The 12585-nt window shown below is 44.4% G+C and overlaps 1 protein-coding gene across 1 annotated transcript in view; it reads right to left on the bottom strand.

The window, feature by feature from the left end:
- LOC147659181 (GTPase IMAP family member 4-like) overlaps positions 1-12585 on the bottom strand; it is a 63006-nt gene that overhangs the window by 25315 nt on the left and 25106 nt on the right. The window contains exon 3 of the mRNA XM_086951917.1: positions 1880-1908. Within this exon, the coding sequence (XP_086808043.1) occupies positions 1880-1908 (29 nt within the window). The remainder of the gene's footprint in view (positions 1-1879; positions 1909-12585) is intronic.

Raw genomic sequence — 12585 nt, 5'->3', positions numbered from 1 at the left:
AATTCAACTGTCCAACGTACCAAATAATTCCATTGCACGTCGCATACACCCACTACATTCCAAAACACATAATGAAAAAATTATTACATTTGCAATGTCAATAGATCTAACTCTTGCATATGCTTGTTTTACTAGTAGTCATGATTGCAGAGTGATTGATAAAGGGGGCATGACCTCTGAACAGCTGTCAGGAATCCTGCTCTGTAGGAATTCCTGAAGGTACCAGGATGGCTTCTTGGCCCCCCAAGGTCCCTCTGAAGCAAAGTGCATTTCATCTCCTAACCAGTAGTGGACCACGACCCACAAATGCAGAGTCGTGGTGAAAGTGGGTGTGGCCTTCAAAGACCTCTTAGCAAACCCACTGTGTGGGACTTTGTGGGACTTATTGGAGATAACAGGAGGGCTAGCTTGCCCCCAAGTACGCCCTTGGGTGCCAATTACACTTACTATTACTTCCAGTAAGTCCCATACAGCAGGATTGCTGGGAACTGATAGCAGGCCACGCCCTTTTTTTCCACTAATCTGCAAACATGTCTCCTGGCACATCACTAGTGGGGGATGAAGTTTTCTTGGCTAATGAGGGTCCTTGGGGGGCAACCAGCCCACCTGTTGCCTCCAGTGAGACCCACAAACAGGATTGCTGAGAGGTGGTCAGAGGCTAGGGCCCCTTTTTTCACCACTCGTCAAATGTGCTTCCTGGTGCACTGCTGCTTAAGGGACAACGTCCACTTTAGTCAAGATGCCCTCAGGAGGCAAGGGGACCTCATTTCCCCAACGGCAGTATGTGGAGAGGCGTGTTTTCAGAGAGGTGGAAAGGGAGTGGCCTTCGACTACCTCTCAGCAATCCCACTGTGTGGGGCTTACTGGAGGTAACTGGAGGGTTAGTTGGTCCCTAAAGAGCCTCATCAGTGAAGGGGACTTCATCCCCCAACCAAGATCATGCCAGGAGGTGCGTTTGCAGAGTAGTCGAGAAAATGGGGCTTCCCAGGAGTTGCCGGCTTTTGATTTTTTTTCTTTTTAGGAAGGGGCGCTGTATGGCCTTCCTTCCCTGGACAATTTTGGGTCCCAGGGGCCCCGTCCCCCGGGGCCTGACCTATATTTTACTTTTTGGATAAAATAAAAAGTTACTGGGGTCCGTGCGACCCCCCTCCCAGGCTGATTCTGACCCCAGGGACCCCATCTCAACATGGATTAATCTTGCCTTGTAAAAAAGGCCCCCATTCACACAGCACCTAGAGTAAAAGGGGTGGGCAATGTGTGTTGCAGTGGGCTTTCCACTACAACACATATTTACAAGTTATGGGTCAGTGCCAAAAATAAGACCAGGAAAAACCTTGGCTTAAACTGGGGCAACAAAGATAAATGAGTAAGTCCTCCTTGCTTTCCCTGTTTCTTTGTGTTCTGCATCTTCAGCACACATAAAACGAGTAAATTGACAAGAGTGATTGTATATGTGCAAGAAGGTACACCTTCCTGCACCTGAAAAATCATTCCCTACAATGAATGGCGCTAGGCAGTGTAATTTAGTGCCAGCACTAAGGAAACACAGGGTTGTGCCATATCATTGTAAATATTGCGCACCCCTGCATTTTCAGAATGTCAGAGCACTGCCTTACCAAATTTGACATAACACCACACTCCGCCATTCTGTTGAAAATATGTACCTTAGTCCAATATAGACGTATGCCCTTATATATACTTAGCTTGCTTGGTAAAGGCTCACAACTTGAATCAGAGATTATATTTACAGAACACTTATTGAAATTGAAATTCTAAAGGTATAGGAAGGGGTACTGTCTGACCTGTATTTCATGCACATTGAATTGCAAAATGTCTTTAGGTAAAAAAGATTCAGATACTTCCCATAAAGTTATGTTACCTTTCTGGTTCTTCTTCTTGGGTTCCCAACTGAAACAAAAACAGTGTTCATGCATATTAGACGTCGGCTTGAAATATTTCGGTCACTCTTAAGTTATTAGTATCCATATCTTCGCACATGCTATGCAATTCCTACTTTTAGACATTTCACCATTACATTTTCCAGAGCTCTACATAAACAGATTTCAGTTATACAATTGATTGGTTCCACAGATACCCCATGCATGCACTTGAGCACACTGCACTGGCAACTCCTAACACTCCAGTGGAGGCAGAAGATACCCCCACTTATTAGCATCTACCTTCACAAATACATAGGTCAGAAGTGAAAGAGATGCCCTTGATGAGGCTGGTCTGTTTTACTAAAGTTGTAAAAACTAAAAAGAGATTAGCAGTGCATCACAAACTATCAATGTTGGAACATATAACTGCCATGCATAGCTCAAAAGAGCACGTACCAATGCATTACGTTTGAGACTTTTTCACCCTAGCACACATGACAATCATTATAGCTGTGTGCTGAGTGTTTCCTATGACCTGGAGTGCAGCTGGGATTGAAGTTCTGTAGTTGTGATCTAGAGCATCTGCATCCCTCTGTAATTGGCATGTCAACCATCACCTCACTAGAGTGACAGTGGTAGCAGCAACACATTCTGGTAGCAAGGCAAGCCTTTTTACTTGTCTCTGGGTAATGACTGGTCACCTCTCAACCTATGTTTGTCACAGTTATTTATTTACACACATTCTTTGGATTTATAGTTCAACATATAACATATTTGGAGCATCGCACAAAAGGCCACGCAACATGTTTCAACCCTTTTGGTGGGCATGCCTGCAGCTTCCTCGTGTTTTGCATAGTGACTATTGAGCACATGTGTCTGTAGCCACACTGATATCCATGTTGGTCTTCCCTGGTGCCTAAAAATAATGGTGGAGGGAGCCTCAGAAAGCAATGTCAAAAGCTGCACTCTTCCATGTTACTGGTGAAATCATTCATGAGTGGGTCAGATTTGAGGATGTTGAAGAAAACAGGCAGAGGGTCCCATTGAAGCTCACAGAAAGAGCTCTGACAGCTTCCTGGCCCACTGTGCACCAGAATGGTGACATTCCATAGGTTAACAGACAATTAAGATGGCAGGCTCACTCTCTTTGTGCCCTTGTTTGGGTCTCTTCTGACAAGGGGATACCAATTCTACTCCATCTTCTTCCCAACCGGAAGAAATAGGAAAAATGAATGAAATGACCAACATCGGTCCCTGAGCATCCTGTTGGAATACACAACCACTGTCTGCAGCTTATGAATAAGATGTGGCAGAAACCCATAGCCAGTTCATGAAGATTGTTCTACCACAATCTGCTGCACCAGTGGCAACTGAGAAACTCTTCCATGTTAAAAGGTAAAGATGCTCATCGACAGCTCTGGCTGTCAAGTTCAGAACTTTCAACTTTGGGATTTCTGCAATTCTGGATGGGGAGACTACCTTGCTTTCAAACAGGGAGCTCTAAAGGGGTAATAAAAGGTACCCAGAAGAGGGGAGAGTTACTAAAGAATCCTGACCATATTCCCCAGGAATGTATGATGTTACAACGCATACATTTACAATGCATGCCTTTACAGCGCAATTTTTACATCGCAACATCCTTTACAATGCATTCTGTTACATCGCATGCCACAATATCGCATTTTTTGAAACTACCTTTACAACGCATTCCATTACAACGCATACTACCCTTACAACGCATACCATTACAAGACATACCATTACATTGCATTTAAGATAAGTGTTGGATAGTATATGGGTAAAAATTACTATTCCCACTCCCGGAGGTGCAACAGTAGGGTAAGTGTTGGATAATGCAGGGATAAAAATTACTATTCTAACTCCAGGGGGTGCAACAGTAGGGAAAGCGTTGGATAGCGTAGGGGTAAAAATTACTATTCCCACTCCAGTGAGTGCAACAGTAGGGAAAGCGCTGGATAGCGTAGGAGTAAAAATTACTATTCCCACTCCAAAGAGTTGGATAGAGTAGGGGTACTATGCATGGTAATGGTATGTGTTGTAATGACGTGCAATGTAATGTCTGCGTTATAGTGACATGTGAGGAAATGACATGCATTGTAAAGGATGTTGAGATGTAATGACTGTGTTGTAAAGGTTGTTTCCCATTCTCATGAGTTCCACAGCAGAACTAATGGCCTGGTACTGTGCCTGAGAGTCGAGTTCCCAAAACTGTTGGAGGGGACTTCAACAACTATTTTATAATTACTGCTGCAAGATAGGCTGCACACCTTTTTTCTTCAAACCATTAATGATACTCACAGCACTGGCAACAGTGCATTTTTCTTCCTGACCATGTCATCTGGGCAGAAAAAGAGACTATGATCTCCACTAAGTGACCTGTGACGAGAGCACCCACATGCAGAGTGGGTTGCCACTGCCTACCACCCAAAACATGCAGGATCTGCTGGCCTCATTGTACAACAGTGCAGACTAACAGTATTATGCAAAGGTGAAATACCATTCAAGGGGAAACACATTGATTGATGGGTGAATAATCACAATCATTTGAAAAATGTCACTTTTACTGCCATAGGAACCTTACTCACCACATGCTGCAGATAGGGCCAGATTAGCACTTTAAATCAAACTAGCACTGTGAAATGTCACCACACCCAGGAACAGAATAGGCTATCTCGCAATTAGAGAATCACAACTTGAGAATGCAATTTCAAGGGTGCCAGGGTGTCAAAAGTACACCCTGTTGCACCCCTGAAATATGCATGTGTGCACATGTGGCTCACACGCATGCCCTAAGGGCATGTAGGTGCGCCACATGGCACTTGGAAAAATGCATAAAAAGGGAATTTTTCAAAGAAAACTGCAAATTACCTCCAAATTGAAGTTGGTGGTAATTTGCGATTACTTAAGGCCAAATCACACTTTTTCTGTGCTTCATACATTGCATTTAAGGAACCGCAATTTGCGATTCCTTAAATGCAATTGCAAAATAGAGAATTTTGCAATTCTCTAATTTGCCATGCCCTTTTGGGATGATACATCCCAAACGGCCTTTTCCTGTTCGCAAACGGGCTGATTCTGAGAATCGGCCTGTTTGCGAATGGGAAAAGGGCTTGATACACATGCCCCTATGAGTTTGTCCATTCTCTTAACCGTAGGTCCACATCAATAGACCCTGCTCTTCTCCTCCTTCTACTCAAAGGGTTTACCGCATCGTTTTAGATCAGATCTGAGCACATTACAACAGGCTCTAATGTTTTCTGTTGTATTTTCTGTTTCTATTCCTAGCACAAGGTAAACAGAATAAAAGGATGTGGTAAACCCTTTAGCTAGTTGCACATCACTTCATTTTCAGTAATGCACCCCTCGCAACACTTTGCTAGCTCACATTGTGTTTTAGTAACAACCCCTCCCACGAAAAAACATCCCTGAGCTCCTCTCTCGCAGGGAGGGGATTGTGGCCTGTATCATGACTCTGCTTCATGATGTGAGGAGGATTCCCAATAAAGAAGCATGCCACCTCTGATGGGTGATGGAAACTGTCCTTTAGATGAACGCCTTCTGCATAGCCAGCCCCCTTCATCCCCCAGTATCTCTTGCTAGACCCGAGGGTGCTTGTGTGTTTTGAAAAGTTAAATATGTCAATTAAGAGTTTGTCAATTTTACCATGTGCTATGGGTCACTGGGGACTAAATAGCAGTGTACCAGCACAGCATGCAGAGTTCAACAAGTAGGAGCATCAGTCTATTAAAATGGGGTTGAAAAGAAGCAATGTGCTACAATTGTGTCTTGAGATGGGCAGATATGTAGTCAGAATAATGAGTCTTTTGTACCAAGCAGGAACATAAAATACTAAGTAAGAGTTGTGTAAGGAAGATATGAGAAACTGAGTGAGGTGGTAGTACAACAAAGATTTACTAATTCAAGAGATAATCAACCAAGCCAAGACATCTGAGAGACTGTCAGAGTATAAATGACTGACCAACTTGACATGCACATTGTTATGTATGGTAGTGAAGTGTAGCAATGCCATCTTCCTGTGTAGTTTTCCTGTATATTTTACCTTTCTCTGTACTGACTGTTTCTTGTATTAGGAGTCAGGGTGTTATTAAATGTTTTTTTGTCTCACAGTTCAACCACTATATAAATAGGCAGTGTTTACTTATTCTATTTTCCACTAGATTATGGTAAACTAGGCATGAATTTGCCATTTTCATTGAAGTTAACTGTCACATGTAGTCTGAAGTAATTATGTGTGACAAACAATGCAGTTATAGGTATACCATAGTAATTTGGCTAGCTGCAGTTTAAAAGCTTGCAGTAGCTAAAATATCGCTAATTGTGCCCAGTAATCCCCCAGGCTTGGGTGCTTCATGTCGAAAAGGAGACATGCTAAATATCAAAGAAACATATGTTTCTCACTGAATTTTCCAAATTACAATTTTTCAAAGAGAGGCGTGATTGTGTATAAAAGTCTACATTTTCCGACATTGATAAGCTTGCTTCAACATACTTTTTTACCAATTGATCAGAACGTTTGTGCATTCATGAAGCATATTTAGATCTTCCTGAATGGCCGGCTAGCAGTGATGACCATTTTGCTGCTAGTTCTTTCTTCCTACCAAGGGAACTTTTATATAACTATTAGGTGTGACAAGGTGTGCTGCCAAGAAGCAACACGCTACCTTCCAAACACAGGCAAACTATGGTGGGACAAACAATGAACATGTAGCTGAACACACAGCATCAAAATGACCAGAGCAGAGAACTATCATTTGTCACTGATATCCCATAAGGAATACAGTCATCTTTGCAGGAAGAGAGGCTAGGTCCCCAATTGAATAGAGGTAGGCTTGGGAACAGACATCATTCCAAAGTGGGGATTGTGACTAAACATATTTCACAATGTGTCTCTTCAGAATTGTCAAGCTCAATTAGGACAAGAAATGTTAAAGGGTTTACCATTGTGGTAGTAATTCTGTAGTGCTTTGTTCTAGGGAAGTCTCCAATCACTTGCTACTGGAAACAAATGTCACTCCTCCACCAGTTTCCTCAGAATAAATCTGTACTGTGAAAATCAGAGAACAGAATGAGGCCTGACCTGTATACGTATACCCCTGTTCTCTTGTTACCTGTTCTCCAATTAAGACTGGTATGGGTCTCCAGTGATGAGCTGGCTGCTTTACTGTAATTGTCTGCATAGAGCATTGAGCTCTGTGAGAGCCCTGGCTTAAGAGAAACATGGGCCATCGCCAGAAGACCTTGTTCCAGTTAATCCACTAGTCTGAAAATGTCCCAAATTCTGAAATACTTAACATGAGGGCTAGTAGGGTTGTGTGCATGTCAGTCAGAGTGAGCAGGATATCATCCATGTACAAAAAGATTTTAGAAGCGCCCGCCAGAGAAAGGACACCCATGATTAGAAAGTGTTGCCAAATTTCAACTGCCAGGGGCTCTAGAGCAAGCAGGAACAGCAGAGGTGAGAAAAAAGGCAGCCTTGGCATGTTTTTACTTTTGATTTCAAAGGAGGCTGAAAGGAAGCCACCGCAGTTGACTCATGATGCCAATGGCCTTTGGAGATAAAGGGCCTGATTTAGATCTTTGCGGACAACAGAAGGCATTTAACTGTATTAAATGGCAATACTTCTTCTGTATGTTTCGGCAGTCGATATCAGCAAAGACTTTGGGCCTCATTTAGATCTTTGCGGACGGGATACTCCGTCACAATGTCACATCATTAGGCAACCACTAAACAGCCCTCATTTTTGCCTTGCTAATAATTTCGTACTTGCAGACGTTGTACAATGTATTCCGCTTTAGAAATATACAGTGAGTTCAGTTCTATTTTTGTGAGTTCACGGTTTTAGGTCATTGTCGTGGGACTTTAGAGCTGTAATTTCATCATGGTGGAAATATCTCATTCTAGGCATGTCAGGCCGTTTAACCTAGTTGTGTTAGCAAGGTCAGAGTCTAGCATCATTTGTCTCTAGAGGGTAGCCTTAGCCGCAGCCCATAGAATCTGGGGGGATATGCCCAACCCTACTAATTAGGAAGATGAGATTTCAAATGTGTTCATTCAGCCAGCATTCTGTAGCAGGAAACATTACGGGGTGAGGGCATTCTATGGGGACGGATATATTCCAGTCCACAGGGAGGCCTATGGGGGTGTGGTCTGTGAATCCTGAGTCAAAAATGACACTGCCATGAATACACGCAAGCACTGCTTGCATCACTAAGAGATAGTCAAGGCGGAGATGGGACTTATGGTCCCGAGAGAAAAAGGTATGTTCCTTGACCCAATTTTATTAATAAACTGCATGATTACTTAAAATCTTTACAGTATAAAAATGAAAAAAAAGAATAAAAAGCTTTATGAACGTCCCGACTCCGCCACTCTCAAGTCCCATCCAAACATAAAAGTGAGAGTCACTTTAAGTTAAAATACTAACATATTAGTCCTGATTAGCTGTCCAAAACAAGGTTCTTTTAAAAGGAGTGATACATAGATTGTACAAGTGTTTCCCAGTTGATAAAGGGGGGCACATGAAAGTTTGGTAGAGTCAACTCATGTACCAAGGGCTGTTGACGAAAGATGGATTCTTCGTGGATCTTTAAACCAGCCCAGGTTGGATAACTGGGGCAGAAGGCTTCCAGTTACTTTGCAGACAATGCCGTTAAGTGGGAGTCGAGTGCCATTTTTACCTGGTGTATGAATTTCCCAACTCTGGCTATCAAACAGGTCGTGGAGACTGAGAGGCACCAGTCCGAAGCCTCTCTGCAAGTTCTATAGTCCGTATTCCGTAAAATCGGAAGCAGCAAGCGATGGCGGTCATTGGCCAGCTTTGTGCAGCAGCACAGCAAGTGTAGCCAGGATTCTCTACGGTAATTGCATAGACGACAGGCCAGGGTGCCATCCGTACGGGCCCATTTGGGGTTGAAGTCCATGATCCTGAGGGCCAAAAGTCGAAAGTACAAAATTTTCTTTCTCGCGTAAGTGGATACTGGATCTTGCAGGTACGGTTGGGGTTTACCTGGAATATATGATTTGTCCAGGGCCTGAGTTAGTGGATTTTGCCGAAGAGATGCAGGGTCAAGTCCAAAGGAGATGATCCGGACTTGGCGCTTAACAGCTTGGGCCCAGGCTGAGAAAGGAATTTCGTGCAGGGGCAAACTCCTTCTTTCGATTTTCAATGCTGCAATAGCTTGTCCTACCTTTAAGTACCAGGGGGAGCCCACCTCATCAAAGATTGATCTTAGGGAGTGCTTTAGCGAATGTTCTGATGCTTTCAATACTCTAATATAGAGTTTTAAAAGGTCCCCCAATAATACAAGCTCCGGTCGCTTAAGGCCTATTTCTAGCCTTAATCTAGTGTTCCTTGCGTATCTAGGGGCCTGTAGCAACAACTTATAGGCTTTCGCCTGGGCCGCGTTGACCATTTTGTCAAATGCACCAGGGTAGGCTATGTGCCCATATGCAATGGCAGGGATCAGTTTTGCCCGGAGCACTGTCAGCATTGGTTCTGCTGAGGGACTGTCCAAGCGTTGGCATAAGCGTCTTAGCGACAGAATGGTTTTGTCAATTTTAGGTTTAAGCTCGTTCAGATGTTTGGCTGCAGAGGCACTCTCAGAGACCCAGGTGCCCAGATAGTTGTAGAAAGTGGCAGTGACGATACGGTGCTCCCCCAGAGACCATGAAACTTCTTTTTTGAGGGGGTATTTGCCAAAAATGACAATTTTGGTCTTGCCCACGTTGATCCGTAAGTCATTTGACTTATTGTATAATGCCAAACTGCTTAAGGCTCTTTGGAGCCCCACCCTAGTGTGGTCCATGATCACCGTGTCGTCTGCATACTGGAGTGTTCCCAAGATGAGTCTCCCCAGTTTTGGAGGTGCTAAGTTGGCATCTTTCAGAGCTGTCCCCATGTCCGCAGTATACAAGTTGAAAAGCATGGGGGCCAAGACGCACCCTTGCTTGAGGCTCGAGTTGGTTTCAATTCTTGCAGTTGTTATTGTAGGGCTTAGCTTCACCTTGACCCAGGTGCCCTCATAGAGCGCTTTTATAGCTTTTAGTAGAGCCTGTGGTAGCCCCCAAGAGTCGAGTTTTGCCCAGAGCCGGCCCCTGTTCACTCGATCAAAGGCTGTGGAGTAGTCTATGAAACAGCAGAACAGGGGCGGTTTGTTCCTCATATTGGCCTTCTTCGCAAGGTAGGAAAGGGCTAGGATGTTGTCAAGAGTGGAGCTGTGAGCCCTGAAGCCGGTCTATGTGGGCAGAAGAATACCGTTCTTATCCACCCAGTCCTCCAGATCCCTGAGAAGAAGGCGGGCGTATATCTTTGCTTCTACGTCGAGGAGAGCTATAAGCCTATAATTGGCCGGGTTCGTGTGGTCCCCCTTTTTATGGATGGGGAATAGAATAGAACCTTTCCAAGAGGATGGCAACATTGCCGTGGCAAAAGAATGGTTAAATAAAGGGGTGAGTCTGGATGCAAAAAAGGCTGAGGCAGTTTTCAGAACCTGGGCCGGAATCCCATTTGGGCCTGGAGGGCCATCAGTTCTAATGGCCTTGATGCACTTTAGTACCTCCATTTCTGTGAACGATCCGGTGCAGGTCCGATTTACGCCTTCTGACGTAACTCTTTCGGGTTCGATAATTTCGGCCGCCACCTTGGACCACGCACGACTTCCTGCAGTGGCATGATTTGACTTGCAGGTATACAGCCCCTTGGCATACTGTTCCCACACTTTCCCTGCAACACTATTTTCCTTTTGCTCTCCTCTGGGGGTCAGACTGTTGATGAAATGCCAAAGCTTGCTATTGTCATTTCCTTTAATTAAGGAGAACACAGTCAACCAATTCTGTTCAGTCTGCCTTTTTTAGTGGCGCAAGACTTTCTTTTTATAGTCTGTTCGCAGAGCAGCCATGGAGTATCTCCCTGACAGATGAGTGCCTTTCTTTTGTGCCCTGATTGCCTTATTTAGATCACGCTTACACTGTGACAGGCACCGCGATGTTACACGGTGAGGATCAGAGTGGAATTGGCGACTTCTAGGATGACAGTTATTGCCCAGACGTTCCAATGAATCGGAGGTCAGAGTTTCCCAGAGGTGAATGAGGTTCTTAGTTTGAACTGGGTTAGGTTCTTCCTCCCTTCTAGCTACATAGTCTAGCAGGCTATGACTGAGATTGATTGACCATTTTATTCTTTTAAGCACTTTGTGATGTTCCTCCCCTGTGGTAGTTCCAATAACTACTTGTAATTCTGCTTGTACCCGCGCCAGATTGAATGTGGCACGGAGGGGCCTATGATCGCTTTCCTCTCTGTCGTCCACTGTGAAGTTGCAAAGATTGTGGACAAGCCCTTCGTTGATAAAGATGTAGTCTATAGTAGAGACATTTCTAAAGGTCGGGATGGTGGTCCATTCAGGTTGGGTCTTTTTTAGTATTCTATGGGTGGAGGGCAGCTTAAAATTTGCGAGAAATTCAGTCAGTAGGGCTGACTTCTTACTTGATGGAGCCTCCGAAATTTAACCCAGGCCTCTGTGGTTAAAGTCGCCCGCAATTATTACGTCTTGGTCCTTCCAATTTATTAAAAGATCTTCCAAAATTGAAATAAGTGATTCCATGGCCTGGGAGGATTGATACTTGATTGGGTTGAAATAACAATTAATTAGTAGAAGGGGGCGAGATTTTTGACCCGGTGACAACCCACTGATTATGATGTCTTGAAGATCAGGAGACCCCAACTTTAATTCAGTTGTGTTAATTTTGCACGCATGACTTACGTAGAAAGAAAGACCCCCTGACGGGCGTCCAAAGATTGTCCTTTTGGTCGCTGGTTTAAAATGTTCGTAAAAGCCACCAATGGCGGTCGTTGCCCTTGCCCAGGTTTCCTGAATACACAGTATATCCCCCTGTTCCTTGACCCCTTGATGGAGAAGACATCACAAATCAAACATACCATGATAGTACACCATGTCCAGAGGACCCGTCTTATTGTTAATTATGTCTGGAACTAGATTCCTGTCACCCCAAAACTATATGAGAATACCCCATTCCCACTGTTTGAGGTGTAAGAGAGAAAGATCTTTAATCCCGGTTTGGGCATAGTTCAAACCTATCCTGAGGACCTTTCAGCCAATTTTAAGCCTGGCCACTATATAGTAGCCATCGGCATCATCTCTCTTTATTATACAGTTAATTAAAACCATAACATACAAACATCTCATTGTTGGACTTGGCCCTTAGGGCAGGTTCACCCCTAGACTTTTTGCCTTATGTGTGACCCTGTGTCAGTGATTTTTGGGTCTCTGCGCACTTTCCCCTGAGTCCCCGAGTGAAAGTGCGTGCGTGTAGGATGGCTGGCCTGCCCTCCCATAGGAATGCATGGGGAATGTGTGTGTCCCTGGTAGTTCCTGATGCGTGGGGAGTGCAGGCTCGAGTTTAGTATGTGTAAACTCGTGAGAGTGAATGCTGCGAGATGGTGTCTGTGGCATGTATGTGTCTAGAAGGGAAGTGCTATTTCTGGACATTGAGATATGTGTGCAGTGAGGGTGCTGGAGCGTGATTGGCTGGAGCTGGCTGGCCTGCCAGGCTCCAGGAAGTCTGGATGGGTCTGCCCGGTGGTGAGTGGGAGATTAGCATGAGTGATGTGTGGGAGGAGTGTACCTGTGTCCTGGATGGGCTGGG

Source organism: Lissotriton vulgaris, unplaced genomic scaffold (assembly GCF_964263255.1).
Source record: "Lissotriton vulgaris unplaced genomic scaffold, aLisVul1.2 SCAFFOLD_1412, whole genome shotgun sequence".
In the NCBI taxonomy this organism is placed as follows: Eukaryota; Metazoa; Chordata; class Amphibia; order Caudata; family Salamandridae; genus Lissotriton; species Lissotriton vulgaris.
This window is presented reverse-complemented; position numbering and strand designations above follow the sequence as displayed.